The following is a 17,288-nucleotide window of genomic DNA, read 5'->3' on the forward strand; positions in this document are numbered from 1 at the left end:
AAGGTGTGGGCGCAACGTTTCGACGGAGTCCCATCCGTCATCATCAGGCTTTAGCTTCCTTCTTCTGGGAGAAGCATGTGGCTGTTAGTTCCTCTTTTTTAAACTGCCAGAGGGGGTATATATATATATCGTAGATTTTTACTATGGAAATAGAAGCTAACAACCAACTCCCCTTTCTGGACGTCCTAATCAACAAAAAACTCAATAGTTCCCTAGGACACTCCATCTACTGGAAAAAAACACACACCATCCGCTACTTAAACGCACAATCCCATCACCACCCAGCACAGATCAACTCCATAGCCAAGACCCTCATCTCCAGAACCAAACGCCTAGCCGACAAAGACCACCTGAAAACCGAATTACACACTCTCACAAACGTATTAATTTCCAACGGATTCCAAAGAAACACAATTACCAACCTAATCCAGAGACACCCCACAAGAACCAAGACACAGAACAGGACAACGGCATCGCCCTTCTCCCCTACATTCTCCCCCGACCTCCGGTCATTCCGCCGGGGCCTGAAGACCTGGCTCTTTGAGCTCTCAGGCCCAGGCTGAGGAGAAATTTTTAATTGGGGTTTTAAGTGTACAGGGTCAATTTAATATTTTTAATTTGGTTTTTTAACTTTTGTATGATGGATTTTTTAATTCCCTGTAAACCACCCTGAGTCCTCAGGGAATAGGGCGGTATATAAATGTAAATAAATAAATAAATAAATAAATAAATAAAGGCACCACAGATAAAATCAGCAAAATTCTCCACAAACACAACATCAAGACAGCCTTCGGCACTGATCAAAAAATAGCCAACATCTTAAGAAACCCCAAAGACAAGATCCAGCTTGAAAACCAAGGAGTCTATGAAATACCATGCAAAATCTGCCCAGCCACATACATTGGACAAACTAATAGGAGAATAAATGCACGCATCGCAGAACGCAAGAACGCAGTCAGAAAAGAAGAAAAAACTTCCTCCCTTTTCCAGCACCTTAAAGCAACAGGACATGAAATTGACTTTGAAGGAACGAAATTAATCTCCTAAACTGAACACTACAACAAGAGAATAATTATGGAAGCCATCGAAATAGAGAAACACCCCCACAACATGAATAAATGTGACGATACCTCCTGCCTACCAGACATCTGGAAACTAGCCCTAGTCAACAAACAAGTCCCAGCCACGAAAACCGACACCGGACCCACAACAACACAGGACGCCACCACCAATCATCCTCACCAGACTCAAACCCAAACCCACCCCATAGACGAAATGCAACCACCATCCAGAAGCCAAACCACAGCGACATCTCCAGCTGCTGCACCCCCCCCCGACCCCCACAAGCAAACTGACACACGCCATGAATACAAGGCCAGACCGCAAACTCGGAGTCGAACCAAAGCCCGGGATGTTACACCACAGCCCTCTGCTCAGGACATTACATCGGAAAACTCAGGTTACAATACTAAAGCTCGGGATGTCACAACACAGCCAACCACCCAGGATGTTGCAACACAGAACTCAGGATATCACTACACTAGAACTCAGGATGTCATCACACAGCCCATTATCCAGGTCGTTACAACACAAAAGACTAATGGGCACATAGCCAACACCTCAGCCACACAGGATGTTACAAAACAGCCAACTAATCCACAAACAATAACGACATCAACCAATCAAGATGGAACAACACAGACAACCAACCCGCTTACAGCAACGAAGCCAGCACCCCCCACCAATATTTATAGAGACGGCAGCTCTGATCACGCTTTGCTCACACAAACACGAAGCCGAAGACACCAGCCTGAAGATGATGAGTGGCACCTCGTCGAAACGTCGCCAAGACACTCTCAATCTTACATGGGAAAAGACCTGAATACGCCAAGACATACATACATACATACATACATACATACATACACAACCAGCGGGTGGGAAGGATCAAGAACCTCAAAACAGTGGGTGAAACTAGACAATCATAGCCCTGCCCTTTCTTAATGTGAATCACACAGATGTAAAAAGGAGCAAGGCTTAATCACCAGGTAATGCCCACCATTTTGACACTGTCAACCTTTTGTGGATGGCTCTTGAGTTCAATACACTGAGGTTAAATAATCATAGAACCAATATGGAATAAATGGTTAATATCAGATTAAAATTGGAAGATTTAGTTTTAAATTCCTAAATTTAACTGGAGAGAGAATGGAGAACCATGCACATTTCTTTTTGCTCCTTGAAGAAAATTGTGATATCAATGTAATTTAAACAACAAATAATACAAAATTAAATAAGTGATGGATTTTCTGTGACATACATGCATGACAGTCCATATATATAAATATATATTTAACATGCTCTAACACAGGGCTTTTCAACCTTTTCACCCATTGTACCACTTTTAGGATATGGCAACATCCGAGTACCACCAGTCGCCTAGCAAGGTGTCAAAAACTTGATAACCAAAAAAAAAAAAGGGAAAAAGTGATAAAGTACAGGTAGCCTTCGACTTACAACAGTTCGCTTAGTGACTGTTTGAAGTTACAATGACACTGAAAAAAGTGCCCCCCAAGCCACAGCCGAGCAAGACACCTGCCTGCCCGCCCGGCAGCGCTCTTCCTCCTGTCCGAGATTTTCATTGTTGTGAGCATTTCTGTTGAGGATTGGCAGTGGGGGTGGGGTAGGGGGTGTTTGATTTTTATTCCCCCCCTTGCTGGGTGGTTGCAGCAGGTTTGGGTCACTTCACATGACCCTGGGACACTGTGACCGTCATAAATATGAATCAGTTGCCAAGCATCTGAATGTAAATCACAAGACCCTGGAGATGCTGCAACATTCCAGCTGATCGGTGCTTCTTATGGGCTCAGCAGAAGGACCAGGATCAGCACCGAGCTCCGGCTGGAGCCTGGCGCTAATCCTGGCACTTCCACTGAGCCCTGACAGCCCCGAAGAAGCGCTGATCCTGGCGCTTCTGCTGAGCCCTGACAGCCCTGCAGTTCCAGCCGTCTCTTGCTCAGGCTTGTGCAGTGCTGCCACCGGTTCAGCTCATTCCCCTCCCCCGCTACCACTTTTCTAGGATGGTCGCGCACCACCTGCCAGGTGCCAATGTACCACAGGTGGTACCCGTACTACTGGTTGAAAAGCTCTGCTCTAACATGTTTTAAAAATGCCTATTCTTTTAACGAGGCAAATGCTGAATTTCAAAATACTGCACTGTTCAACTATTTCTTTTAGACATTGTTTTATTAAGAATCTCCTGATCCTAGTTGTTCTGTTTATAAATATATTTCTATATTTTTGTATAAATTCAAAGGGGTATAAAATTAATATTTTATGGTGATTACATATATTTTAGGCTAACTATGTATTCTGTAGTTGATTAAATAAAAGTATGAGGTGCTGACAAAGTTCAAGGATTTCATTTAACTGCATTCTGGAAGTAAACAACCTAATGACTTTTCCATTGTACAAATAAATCTTCTATTTTAACACCTTTCACTGATCAGGTGCCCATTCTGCATCTGGATGCAAACTGAATCCAGGGTAGACAGATAAATTAGCACTGATGCCTGCAAGGCAGAAGCATTGTGCAGCAAATATGATATGAAATTTCTTCAAAATCTTCCACTGTAATTAAATTCAAGAGGAAAAGAAAAAAATAAACTGACCTTCAAGATTCAGAAACAGATCTCAGTATCTTGCATAATAATTTCAACAATACAGGATGCTCAACATTTTCATAACTGAGAAAAATACACTAAATATGCCAAGTTACTACATTGAACAACTTCTAATTATAAGCTTTTAAAAAGCATGGATTAGAGCTAAAATCAACTTTATTTTGAAGTAACATTCACACACATTGTCTTCAAGAAAAAAGCCTGCACAGAATTCTGTACAACATACTTCTTGTATATCTGGCAAAAACACTTAATTATGAGTTAATTAATAATCAAGAGAACAGTAACTCAATGCTTTATGGAACATTTACTAATGTATTTTAAGTCTGAATGATGATCAGGTGCTGGAAAGTGGCTTTAGCCATGTCAAACAACATGAAATATGGCACTCCATTCTGAGACAAAGGGAAAGAAAAGTCTACACAGATCATGGGGAGTGGAAGAATATAGGCTGAGATAAAAACCATGCAGTTAAAAAGGCTCTTTTCTCTTTACCAATCTTAAAGCACTTTTCCAATTTTAGAAGATACAAACCTACCGGTAGAAATTACATTTCTTTGAAATATATGAGAGGAGTTGAAACAGAGATAAGAGGGCCAAAGGAAGAATATTTTAAACAACTGTTTTGGAGGTATACATTAAAAAGTGTCAAAGATGGACACAACTCAAAATATCTGCTTGTTTAAATTTGACAAAAATAGGAAGGGGCAAGGGGGACCTATAGGGAAGGACCTATTGAATGTTCTACTGGGTTCAGATAACCTGGCTTATTTATTTTTTAGGAAGACTGAATGATTGGTAAAAGTTAACAAACAGTAATATATCTAGGTCCATCTACTAATTTACAACAATGAGCTCAAGAGATTTACATAACTTGTCAGCTAAATTAGATCTAATGCTCATTATGTGGTTTGGCTGTGTGTGACTCCTTTTTTGAAAAAAATAGTAGAAGGAATGAAGGCTGAACCAAATCCAAATTGTAGCATGGAGGGGACCTTAAGGCCTTCCATTTCTCTAATTCTTTAGTCTTAATCTATTTTATACCCTGCCATTCCACTATCTCGTTTAGAAAAAAACAGTGTAAAACATGATATCAGGTTTAGTCTGACTCTAAATCTGGCCTTCTGTGCAACATATTATAATGGATCACTTGCGGTACAGTATTCAGCACAAAGGTGTAAAACTCATACAATTTACAAGCAGCTCTTAGAAAAATCACTGATTGTTAGATATAGAAGCACCCACATCACTCACAATGCCGTGTTTAGTTTATTAAAAGTTATTGTTAAATTTAACTTAAATAGAACAATGAAGGCTATATTTTTTCTAAGGTATATTCAGTTTACTATTGTATTAAGAAGAAATATTCAATAGAATGTGCTTCAATAGAAGATGAAGAAAAATCTCAGCAGGATACTCTGTGTGTGTGTGTGTGTGTGTGTGAGAGAGAGAGAGAGAGAGAGAGAGAGAGAGAGAGGGAAGGTATTGTGGTGATTATTGAGCACATTTAGTCAAAAATGAATCGGAATGCAAATGTTAGATGATCTTGCATTTTATAAATCAGAAAATAAGCTCCAATAAAACCAATGCTTTGATGACAGAGAGGGCTGCACTATTCATCACAATGATCATGATTCTGACCACAGGGAGGAGATTTGCTGAACTGAGCCTTTTTCTTTTCTAAGCTCAGGTAAGTGTTTCTAATACTTATTCTTCTGCTTATTATCAATAAACATTAACAGATGGGATTCCTACACCTTCCCAGAAAACTATATTGATGGTGAGCAATATAAAGAGATTTGGGGTCTCTTTGGGTACACCATTCTCAAGACTTACAGCAGAGACTGTAATGAAGCATCTAGAAACTATAGCATTTCCACACATGCAACCAAAAGTGTGGGTCAGGTATGTAGATGACTCCTTTGTCATAATAAAAAAGAATTAGAGAAGGTACATAAAACAATCAACATCTTCAAAGGAATAAAATTCACAAGAGGAAAAATACAACAACACTCTATCCTTCCTGAACAGCAGCAACACTCTTCCTGGATATCCTCATCAGCAAGGAAACAATGGCAAATTAAAAACGCAAACCTATTCAAAAACAATCACACTAACAAAGTGCTCCATTACTAAAGTAACAACCCAACCTCCCATAAAAGGAGCTATGTAAGAACTTTGATCAGACAAGCACAAATGTACTGTAGCAATCTAAAACACCAGAAAAAGGTTGTGTGAAGGATCATGTTTTCCCAATCAGATCTACGTGACCCACCAGAGCGCGGAAGCAGGGAATGTTATGTGTCCCCTCTCCTAAGGTGGTCCATATAGTGGGACCAGGAAGAAGGGTCTTCTCCGTGGTGACTCCATCCCTGTAGAACAGTGGTGGCAAACCTACAGTATGGCATGTTTGCTATAGGCGGCACTCAGAGGCCTCTCTGTGGGCATGCACGCCGTCACCCGAGCAGAGTTTGCCAGAGTAGCGAGCATATTTATTTATTTATTTATTTATTCAATTTGTATACCGCCCTTCTCCCAAAGGACTCAGGGCGGTTAACAGGGCATGTATAAAAACAGTACAAAAATTAAAAAGAAATTAAACAATGCCCAATTAAAATACAATAACAATAAAAATAGTAAAAAACCCATTAAAAAACCCTGATATTCCCCCTCAGGCCAGACCAGCTAGTTCAAATAGGTGGGTCTTCAGGCCGCGCCGGAAGGAGCGAAGGTCCGATGCCATCCGGAGCTCAGCCGGCAGTTGATTCCATAACGCCGGAGCGCCCACAGAGAAGGCCCTCCCCCTGGGGGCCGCCAGTCGACATTCCCTGACCGGCGGCACCCTGAGGAGGCCCTCTCTGTGGGCACGTACAGGGCGGAGGGGAGTTGACGCCGGCAGCAGGTGGTCCTCGAGGTATCCCGGACCCATGCCATGTAAGGACTTAAAGATCATAACCAAGACCTTGAACCTCACCCGGAAGACAACTGGGCGTTTGGAAGCGACCGGGCAGGAAGTGAGCAAGTGGCGTTGGTCCCCCTGGATGCCCTGGAGATGGCGAAGGACTGGTCCCTGCCACCCTCGTCCTGGCCCATCCACCCCGGCCACATCCACCCAGTCTGTTATGACCACCGCCGCTGTGACCACCGCAGCTATGCCCACCCAACAGCCAGTGGGCCACCCCCCACCCCCCCTGAGAGCGCCACAATGCTGATGCAGCCCTGGCACTTTGCAATAAATAAGTGGGTTTTGGGTTGCAGTTTGGGCACTTGGTCTCTAAAAGGTTTGCCATCTCTGCTGTAGAACATCATCCCTGCAGACATAAGATTGACCCACTTTTTGACATATTTTCGCAAGACCCTGAAGACGTGATTTTGCCAATGGGTCTGGGATTTCAGAGTAATATGGAGCCCGTAAAGTGGTTGGTCTGATAGTTGTTGGCAGGGGTGGGGGTTTATTGGTTTTAGTATCAGGTTTTATCTTTGAAAGCCACTTGGAGTCACTGAGTGCAAGTTGGGTAGCCGTATACATTTTCTAAAAAAAAAAATGTAAATAAACCTCCTATATAACATCTTCCCAACAAAATGGATATTTACACTTTATCAAAAACTGCCTAAATACTCAGCCCACTAGAGCCCAACCAAACCAAGTTATGAAAATAACACTGCTACAAATAAAATAAAAAAATCTCATAAACTACCACAGGCTATCATAATCACGCATCATCATCATAGCACACAAACCAACCAAAGCCTTCCAAAGCATCTTAAGTAAACCAAAAGATTTAATAGCCAAAGAAGAAAAAAGAGTCATCTGCAACAAGCAGTGTAAGGGCTATAACAGCAACTGTGTAAGTCAGTTAGGCAGAAGACTAGCAGAGCACATCTATGGACATCAACTAGGAGTTAGAAGACATAATGAAAACTCCTTAATCACAATCCATGGACAGACTCAACCATTGTTTCAACTAGGAAACTGTGAGCATCCTAGAGTCTAGGACCTAGACTAAGCTAAATCCAAAATGCTAGGGAACTCCTGGAAGCTTGCCTTTCGGCCACCAATAGACCCATAGAGATAAACCACATTAGCACAATATTCAAAAGAGACAAAACAAAGCTAAGAAACAAAAAGACCAGATCCAGCCTTTTCAGCAGCCAACACACAGATGAGCAGAGATTAACACCAGATAAACAATCAAGCAGAGATGAGAGAGAGAGAGAGAGAGAGAGAGAGAGAGAGAGAGAGAGAGAGAGAGAAAGAAAGAAAGAGACAGACAAGACAGACAAAGCAGAAGGGTCTCACCTACTGGCCTGGTTGAGACTAATGATAAGGTAATTCTTCTGTCTGAAAAATGGAGGCTTTATATAGCTATACATTTGTTTTCATCAGAGACAATATTGCAGACAGGCATCTTCCATTCAGGTTAAAAATGCCTTATCTCAGGGGTGCCAAACTCAATTTCATTGAGGGCCGCATCAGCATTGTGGTTGCCCTCAGGGGGCCGGGGGGGTATGGCCAGGGTGGGCGTGGCCTACTGGGTAGGCACGGCTAGAGTGCGTATGGCCTACTGGGTGGGCGTGGCCAGCTCTACATCGTTTGCAACAAGGGTGCCTATGGGGGCCTGGGCAGGAGTGGGACAGATCTGAGGGTCTCTGGCAGAAGGAGGGTCTCTGGGCCAGGGCCAAGGCCGTGGGGGCCGTTCCCTCACTGTTTCCAGGATGGCTTTGCGGGCCACATGAAACCACTTCGCGGGCCGCATCCGGCCCCCGGGCCTTGTGTTTGACATGTCTGCCTTATCTGTATTGAATTGTTATTTACTCCCCCTTTTAATACTGATTGCTAAAGAAAGTAGCATAGATCTATATCTTAGGCAATTTTGAGTTCTAAATTGGTAAGTAACTCTTTGTAACTCGGAGTTGTAAGCGGAGGCTTTTAAGCACCATTCTAAATAAATAAAGATAAGTATATGGCTTGGAAAAATTGAATTACGAGTACTGAAGCATTTTGGGTGACAATATATGTAAGAAAAGAGTACACCCTAAATCATGCTTCAGAATCCTCTGAAACGTGCATGTTATTTTCAACAAACATATTGGGATGATCAAAGAAAGATTTCCTTGAGGACAGGAAGATTGGAAAAAACAATTCTGTAGTATGTTTCACTATAGATTATTTGCTTACTGACTGCAGAGAACCAGAAAGAAGGGCTAAGAATGTACACCATTTTACTAATTTAATATTATTTCTTGCATAAAATATCTGAATCTCACAATGCTTCAGCACTGATGCAAATGAAAGAAAGAAGATAAAAGAGCCACTCCTCGCAACACACTTTGGTTATTCTTTTGTGTTCAATTCTCTTTTCATCAAGAGACAATTACAATTACTAAAAATAAATATTAAAGTTGCTGTTACTTTTGTGCTTACAAAGCTAAATCTGGCTGGACGTGCACAGACCATTGGCTGAACCTGTGAATTTGGGCTGTGCACACTTCAAAATCATTTGGCAGAAATGTTCTGCAATTCACATGACTGTACTGTAATCTTGGGGAAAAGTATACTTGGTTGTAATCTGAAATGCTACAAGCCTTAATATATAGAGAGAGACAAGGTCAGAGAGATGACCTTGTGAAAAATAGGCAAGAGCTGTTATATAAGCAAAGAAACATTCCTTAAATCCATAAAGAAATAAGAAATTCAGGCAGGTTCTCTCTGATTCAATGGGATGAAAGAGACTGGAAGTAAAGCAGAATCAAATGTTACATACATTTGTCCTAAAGTTTCAACAACTTTAAAGAAAAAGTTGTACTGTATCTCTCAAGCATATTTAGAAATAAATCTCCCTAAAATAAATATTTTTAATCAAAATCGTAAACATACTGTCTCTTCTACTACTCTCACTTGATTCTATGCTTTGTGTAAAAAGATGAGAATTTCTGATCTGAAAATCTAGGAGTAAATAAGCTGATCTGCACAATCATTTAGAGATGATTCTGATTGGTGTCTTCATGGATTTCTTAAACAGTAGTACATAAGTTAGCCATATGTTACTATTTATATTGCTATTTTAGTCTTATAATAGGTTCTTGCATCTCTTCATGTCAAAACTGTATACATTTAGATTTTTCTTTCTTATCCTACAGATGAGACTGTTTTTAACATAAAGGGTATTTTAAATATTCAATGATTACAACAGTTTGTGAGGTCATGGATGGGAACAAAGCTATCCAGTGAACAGTTCTACTTTCTAGCCAGTATTGCTTTTCTAATTCCATGTTATCATGGCACAACAGCATCATTAGAAAAAAAAAAAACATGCCCACCATCAGTACATCTGATAATTTCTGATCAGCCTACATACAGAAATCTGTTTATATCAGGTAAAAATACCACAAATTAGGAAGCAAATAATCATACTTAAATGATCAAGCTGTTTTATATACACAGCAAGATCTCCTTTAACTCAAATGTGGATTAAAACTCTCCGGACTGCTTCATATTAGGTTCTTTTTTTAGATAATATTTCAAATGATTAGGATTAGCATAAATTAGGTTTTTCCCAAAGTGGTCCATATTGCACCCCAAGAGTTGGTAGGACAATCCATTATTAATTCATAAGTGCTATCAGTTAAAAGGAGCATTAATTAAATTAGTTTAATATAATAAATATTTGAAGGGTCAATAAACGATCTGAAACTTCAGGAAGAGGTTGGTGAACTGAAGAGTTTGAGGACCTCTGGATCCAACCTTTTTCTTTCAATGTAAAAAGAAAGTCTCTGATTTATTTGCTTGGACCAGTTTTTTTTTTATTGACTTAGGGAAAAGCGGAGCCTCGTGTACAATACTAACCTCACTAGATCAGTCATACAGGATCCCACCACGACGATTTCTGCAACTACCATGCTGAGAAGCGAGCAAGAAACTTTTTTCTCCACAAAGTGACCTTTAACCCGCCTCTCCTCCAGCAGCCCTCAACATTATCCGCCTATTATCGAACTTCCAGTTTATTCAACCCCGCTTTACCCGAGGGGTCCTTCACGGATATAGGAGGCTGCCCCTTTTCAAACGCCTGACGAATCTTTTAAACATGTTTTCACGCCGACTCGAGGCCTACGTCCCCCTGCCCAACGGACGAGACCAATTGTCAGTACAGAATATTGCTGCAACATCGTCCTCCCTATTTATTTATTTAAAAAAAAACGTATTCAAGTCAGGCGCGCGCAGACCGCCTATACACCGATTAGGGAAGGCCCGCTTTCCTTTCCTCGGCTTTCGAGGAGGGAGCGGCGGGGCGCTCGACTTGTCTGCAAGGCGGCTCGCGGCGCGCACGTAGCGTAGCGTGCCAGACTTCGGTGGGCGGATCCACGCAGGCGCCCGCGGCGCGAGGGAGAGGCGAGCGGTCGGCGCAGTTTCGGGGTTTGTAAGCGCTTCTTCTGATCCTTCTGCAGGTGTCCCTTTAGTCTCGGTGGTGGTTGAGGGAGGCCGGAGGACGCCGAGCCGGTTCGAGGCGGGCTGGGTGGCTGTGTCACCTGCGTTTCCTGTGCCTGTTTTCCCTTGCTGTGGGATTCGGCGTCAATTTAGGAGTTCCTGCGGTGGAAATCGGAGCTTTCATTCTTGCATTCCCCCTTTTTTATCGGATGCATATACGGCCCCCTCCAAGCCTTAATATTTATGCTCCGTCTTTCGCTGAGTATCGCTCAGAATGATTGCTCCATTACCATTGGCGAAACACATCAAAGCTAAAACCTAACCCTTGCAGATGTTTACTAAGGTTGAGCCTTGCATCTTTAATACTTGCTATAGCCAATGGTCAGTTATTAACAGATAAATTTGGGAGCCAGGCTTCGTATGTGATTCATCACGGGGGAACGTAGCTACTAGGAGTCAAAGACAACTTGGTGGCACAAAATCATATATTTTATATATATATATACTTTTCCTTTAGATGTTTTGAGTTGACAAATGTCTCTCTGTGCCTTTTTTTCTCCCAGAACAGCAGCTCTGTGAAGTTGCTTGGGCTGAAGGATGCTAAAACCTAACCCTTGCAGATGTTTACTAAGGTTGAGCCTTGCATCTTTAATACTTGCTGTAGCCAATGGTCAGTTATTAACAGATAAATTTGGGAGCCAGGCTTCGTATGTGATTAATCACGGGGAACGTAGCTACTAGGAATCAAAGACAACTTAGTGGCACAAAATCATATATTTTTTATATATATATACACTTTTCCTTTAGATGTTTTGAGTTGACAAATGTCGCTCTATGCCTTTTTTTCTCCCAGAACAGCAGCTCTGTGAAGTTGCTTGGGCTGAAGGATGCTCCTGAACTTCAGGATCAGCTAATCCAACCAGAGTTGGCCCATCAAGAAAAATCTTCCAGGAGATTCTGCTCATGATACCCCAGTTCCAAGATGATGGGGCCTGAAGCTAAAAGGGACCTATATTGTGGAAGAACGTCTAGAAGCTAGGCTGGCCTTCTCAGTGATGGCCTTCTAGAAAGTAATGAAATGATATTTTCAGAAAGACTGCATAAATTATTAGCTAATTTATTTATTAGCTATATATCTTTCATTTTGTACAGGAATTCAAGGCAACATACCTAGTGTTCCCCATAACAGCAGCCCTGTGAAGTAAGTTGGGCTGAAATGTTATAACTGGCACAAAGTTGGCCAGTGAACTTCCATGCCTGAAGGTGGGCTAGAACCTGTTCCTAGTCCAACACCACAATGGCTCTCCAATTTTTAATATTAGTAGATTGCTTATTGGCTTTGGATCAATGTGTAAATGTAAAGTTACCATGGTCATTTTAGCTGTGTTTTTATATTGTTGTGCATCTAAACAAATTCTGTTAATTAAATTAATCAAATTAAAGAAATACCCTCCAGAGAGCTTTTATTGATGTGGATGGATTTGAATCTGGATTTCCATTTTTAGAGGCTGTTTCGTTGCCTCAGTTGTAATCCTCCACGTTTAGGCATTCAGTTTGCATTTTTAGTATTAGGTTGCTTATTGGCTTTGAAATACTTGAGAAGTATATATTTTTGTGCAATATTTTTACTTAAATGTGAAATCTACCTTATAATGGAGGAGACATGGTTGGATATTGGTTCCTCCCCCTAAGTAAAATATTCTTTATTCAACGTACAGCCTGTAGGTCAGAATTTTGTGGTGCTGTCATCAAAATAACCAGGTTAAAGTTTGTTTTTCAAGATCAGCTAAGAACAAGTAGATGCTTCCTGTTCAACGTCTAAATCTCTCCTGGATTATTAAGATTCTTTTGGGGCACTTCTAAGAGTGGCATAGTGAGGATGGGATAGAAAGAGCCAGAGTTTTGTGCTGTCTTTATTAAAGTTCATACAGCTGTGAGCATTCTGGGGAAAAAACATTCAAAACACAGAGTTAATGGGCAAACCTGCTATTCCGATTTAAATAACTTCTTATTACACATCAGTATTAAAAAGGAATCCTTAATAATGCATGAGTCAATTTTAGCAGTAGAAGTACTCCTTAATTTACAATCTATCAAAATTCAAAGCTCCAGTGGGCCTTTCCAGAGCTACTTATAACCCTAACCTTCTCAAAGTCACATAATCGCATTTTGGGCTCTTGGCAACCAGTCCACATTATGGCCGTTTGCAGTACACCATGGTCACATGACTGATTTTTTGCCAGAAACCGGAGTTTAATTTCAGTTTCCTGCAAAAAAAACCCAAAAAACCCTCCCATTAGTTACAATGGGTTCACTTAACAATGCTGCAAAAAGGTCACAAAATTAACCACAGTCATATGGTGACCCATTTAAACATCAGCACAACTTACAACTGTAACTTTGGGTTCAATTACAGCAGACATGTCAAACACAAGGCCCGGGGGCCAGATCTGGCCCGTGAAGTGGTTTCATGCGGCCCGCGAAGCCATCCTGGAAACAGTGAGAGAATGGCCCCCACTGCCTTGGCCCTGGCCCAGAGACCCTCCTCCTGCCAGAGACCCTCTGATCTGTCCCACTCCTGCCCAGGCCCCCATAGGCACCCTTGATGCGAACGATGTAGAGCTGGCCACGCCTACCCAGTAGGCCATGCCCACCCGGCCCCCTGAGGGCAACCACAATGCTGATGCGGCCCTCAATGAAATTGAGTTTGACACCCCTGAATTACAGTCATAAGTCGAAGACTCCCTATCTCTGTATTGACTGAAGTTTTTTTTTTAATTAAAGGTATGTTCAGGGACATTAGGTCCTGAGAGTCACATGAAAATTATTAACTCTAGTGGGTGTCTGTTTTAAACAGTGGGATGTAAACTGACTGCCAACAACTGTCTACTTAGCATGTCTTTCCTGAACTTTTTATTCATATGCATATAATTAATGAGCTGCCATAATGTTTCATATGACCCTATATATAAGTTTTATAAAAGAGAAAACATGACAAATTTGCTGTTTATTTTATCCCATTTTCTTTAATTTTATTTGAATAATTTGAATAAATGCAGCATAACCCATAATAAATACAATATACCGTAACTTTTATTACGTAAGCTTTCTCTTTTGCCAAGTTGAAAAATGGGCAAAATTGAGCCATACTAAATGTGCTGGTGATTGTTGAGTTCACTGTAAAATAAATTTGAAGAGTACTGGTTAAAGTTTAGTGCTGAAATTTTATTTACTTTTTTGAACACATTTTTATGGCCTGAACAACTTGCAATATGCTGAACCATCCATATATTTTGTCTGCCAAGCATTTGATCCCCTCTTGGCAAGCAATAAGCCTGGGAGGTTTATTAAGCTAGTAGCAAATTGTGCTCATATTTGAAGTTCATAAGTTGCATTGTCCATTGGAATTAAGTAATGGACAAAATGGTTATGGGCTTGAGAAATCATGTGTATGAATGTGTATTTTAAAGAGACCATGTAGGCTTTATTTAGGTGAATGCTTGCCCAAACATCCTTCTTTTTATCTTTTTAAATGGCTTTGCTCCTACTTGTTTACTGCAGTCTTCATAAATTCTATGCTTTTTTCCTTTACTTCAGGTTTTTTTTGCCTTTATCCTTTTTCCATCTGTGTCTCTTTGTGAGGTATTTCAAATTCTTAAAATGTGAAGACATATAGAAATGGAATTGCTCTTTCTTACTTTCTCTTATTTTCTTTGCAGAATTGAATATAACTTACAAATAATATGTCTCCTGAAGTTGCCTTAAACAGAATTTCTCCATCACTTTCTCCTTTGATCTCCAATGTAGTCAGAAATGGAAAAGTGGGATTGGATGCAACTAACTGTTTAAGGATTACAGATCTGAAATCTGGGTAAGCTATCTTGTAATAAATTCAAGTTATGACCTTATTCTGAGGGCTGATTTTCAAATATGTTTAAGAACTTTTTAATGTTTTTTATTTCAATAAATAAGCTCTTTCTGATCTATTTTTCATATTTGCAAAGATTTCCTGGTTTGTGCAGAACACTTAAGAGTGAAAGTAGTTTTCATCAGTCATTCCAAGTATTTTATTTTTCACAAGTGAGTCTAAAATGTTGAGCATATTGGGTTAATATCATGTTCTACTTTCTCACTAGAATAAAGTAGGAATTATTTTAGATGACTAGTTGTTTTAATATTGGGAGAATACTCTCTCAATGCTTCATCAGGCAGCCTGCCTGCCTGCCTGATCTCCTGCTGGTGTAACATATCAAACCATTTTCCTATTTTTCTGCACAGCAATAACCTTGTGAAGTATATTGGGTTGAGAGAGAATGAAAGCTGAAACGTAGCCAGTGAACTTTCATAGCTGAAGGGAAGCTTGATTTTGATCTTCGTAGTGCTGATACATTGCCTTATTCTATATATCATATTAAAAATGATTTTTGTAGACCTCTGTAAATTCTCTGATTTGGTCATATTCCAAATGTCATATGTTACTTAGCTCACATTACACTCTCAGTCTGTGATTAGCATAGTTTTGCGTATGTCTTATTTGCGTAAGAATTGATAAACTGAATAAAACCTCGTGTGCTTGCTTTGGCATACAACTAGAGCAAAATGGAGACTATCCAACCAAGGCCATAAGAGGCACATAGAATGATGGGACTGAGTCCCAAAATTGAGATTAAATTCTTAAGATACTCATGATTCACTTAATACATAATCTTGATGTTTTAATTAAATGGGAAGTAAAATTATTATTTTTTAGATTCTATAAAGGTTTGTGGAACATGGTTAATAGCACTTCTCAAAAAAAATTGGAAGAGTTTCTATTGTTAGGTGTTTCTTTTTAAAGGTATATCTGTGTCAATATATCTGTTTAAAGGTATATCTGTGCCGATTTTTTAGTTTGTGGGAAGTTTGCAGGCCATTTGGTCAAGGGCTTGAGAAAATGGTAGAAAGGCACATGTGATGAGTATTTCTTTGTGAATAAGTACAGCACCTTTCAGCTATGGCTTCTGCTGTCTTCCTTAGTTGGTTCTACAAGGGAGACGAAACTGAATTGTTGGATATGATTGATTAATGGCTCATCTGGTCACTAGAACTGAACATTTCACACCTGCCTTTTTTCATTCAAAATAGAAATGGTGGTGGTATTCTTGGTTTGGGTCATGACTAAGACTTTTTCCAGAGAATTTACAATCCCAAATATTTTGCTTTGGCCAAGAAATGCTCAAAGGTGAGTGGAACAAGTAAAGGCAGGTCTTCCCCTTTGTGACGAATATCTTATGCTGCTTTTCCTGCATAAAAGGAGTGCCACATTTTGTCTCTTGATCCTCAGTAGAATTTGGAAAGACCCCAGCGTGTAACCTTAGAGAGCAGTTTTCAGTCAATCTTCACAGTGAATAGTTTGATTTGGTATGCAACAGTTTGTAATAGTCATTAACATCGTTTTTCCACCTGAATAAAATTTGAAACCTAAATGGGATAGTGGTTCTTAACTTGGTGATTGATGGTCTGTCCATAAACTGTAATGCAAGTAGTCCTTGATTTATGACCAAAATTGAGACCAGAATTTTCATTGTTAAGCAGGGCAGTTGTTAAGTGAGTTGTGTCCAATTTTATGAGGTTTATTTGCCTCAGTTGTTAAATGAATAAATGCAATTAAATGAATCACACAGTCATTAAATGAATCCAGACCTCTCCGTTAACTTTGCTTATTGAAGGAAAGTCACAAATGCCAATCACATAACCCTGGAATGCTGTAACCATCATAAATAGAGCCAGTGGTCAAGAGCCTGAATTTTCTTCACCTGACTTTGGATTCTGTGACGGTCATAAGACTAGTCGTAGGTCATTTTTTTCATTGCCATTGTAACTTTGAACAGTCGCTAAGTCAATGTCATTGTTTCCTTTGTAAAACTAGAGGTAAAACTAATAATAACTTTATGCTGTGAAACAAATGCTATGAATAATATTTCTGTCAATACTTCTTGTCTTATTTCCCCATGTTTCTTGTCTCCCCGAAAATAAGACCTAACCGGAAAATAAGCCCTAGCATGATTTTTCAGGATGCTTGTAATATAAGCCCTAATTAGGACCCTGCCTACTCCGTCCCACCTGGCTGCCGCAATGGGGCAGGAGGCTGCGCAGCACATCACACCGCTGCCACCACAATGAAGCGAGGCAGGTGGGGG

At 40.3% G+C, this 17,288-nt stretch overlaps 2 protein-coding genes across 6 annotated transcripts in view; one reads left to right on the top strand and one right to left on the bottom strand.

Annotated features, from left to right (window-relative positions):
• RBKS (ribokinase) overlaps positions 1–10,678 on the bottom strand; it is a 62,711-nt gene extending 52,033 nt beyond the window's left edge. For both annotated transcript variants that reach the window (XM_083352081.1, XM_083352080.1), the window contains exon 1: positions 10,531–10,678. In XM_083352081.1, coding sequence (XP_083208207.1) covers positions 10,531–10,583 — 53 coding nt within the window. In that variant the 5' untranslated portion in view covers positions 10,584–10,678. The remainder of the gene's footprint in view (positions 1–10,530) is intronic.
• A 272-nt stretch (positions 10,679–10,950) lies between these two features.
• BABAM2 (BRISC and BRCA1 A complex member 2) overlaps positions 10,951–17,288 on the top strand; it is a gene marked incomplete at its 3' end in the record, with an annotated part of 166,235 nt that continues 159,897 nt past the window's right edge. For 2 of the 4 annotated variants that reach the window (XM_083352014.1, XM_083352017.1), the window contains exons 1-2: positions 10,951–11,097; positions 14,829–14,980. In XM_083352014.1, coding sequence (XP_083208140.1) covers positions 14,853–14,980 — 128 coding nt within the window. In that variant the 5' untranslated portion in view covers positions 10,951–11,097; positions 14,829–14,852. Of the gene's footprint in view, positions 11,102–11,961; positions 12,180–14,828; positions 14,981–17,288 lie in introns of those variants that run through there. The other 2 variants (XM_083352016.1, XM_083352015.1) reach the window with 2 other exon arrangements.

This window comes from Vipera ursinii (assembly GCF_947247035.1).
Source record: "Vipera ursinii genome assembly, chromosome: 1".
NCBI classification, from domain to species: Eukaryota; Metazoa; Chordata; class Lepidosauria; order Squamata; family Viperidae; genus Vipera; species Vipera ursinii.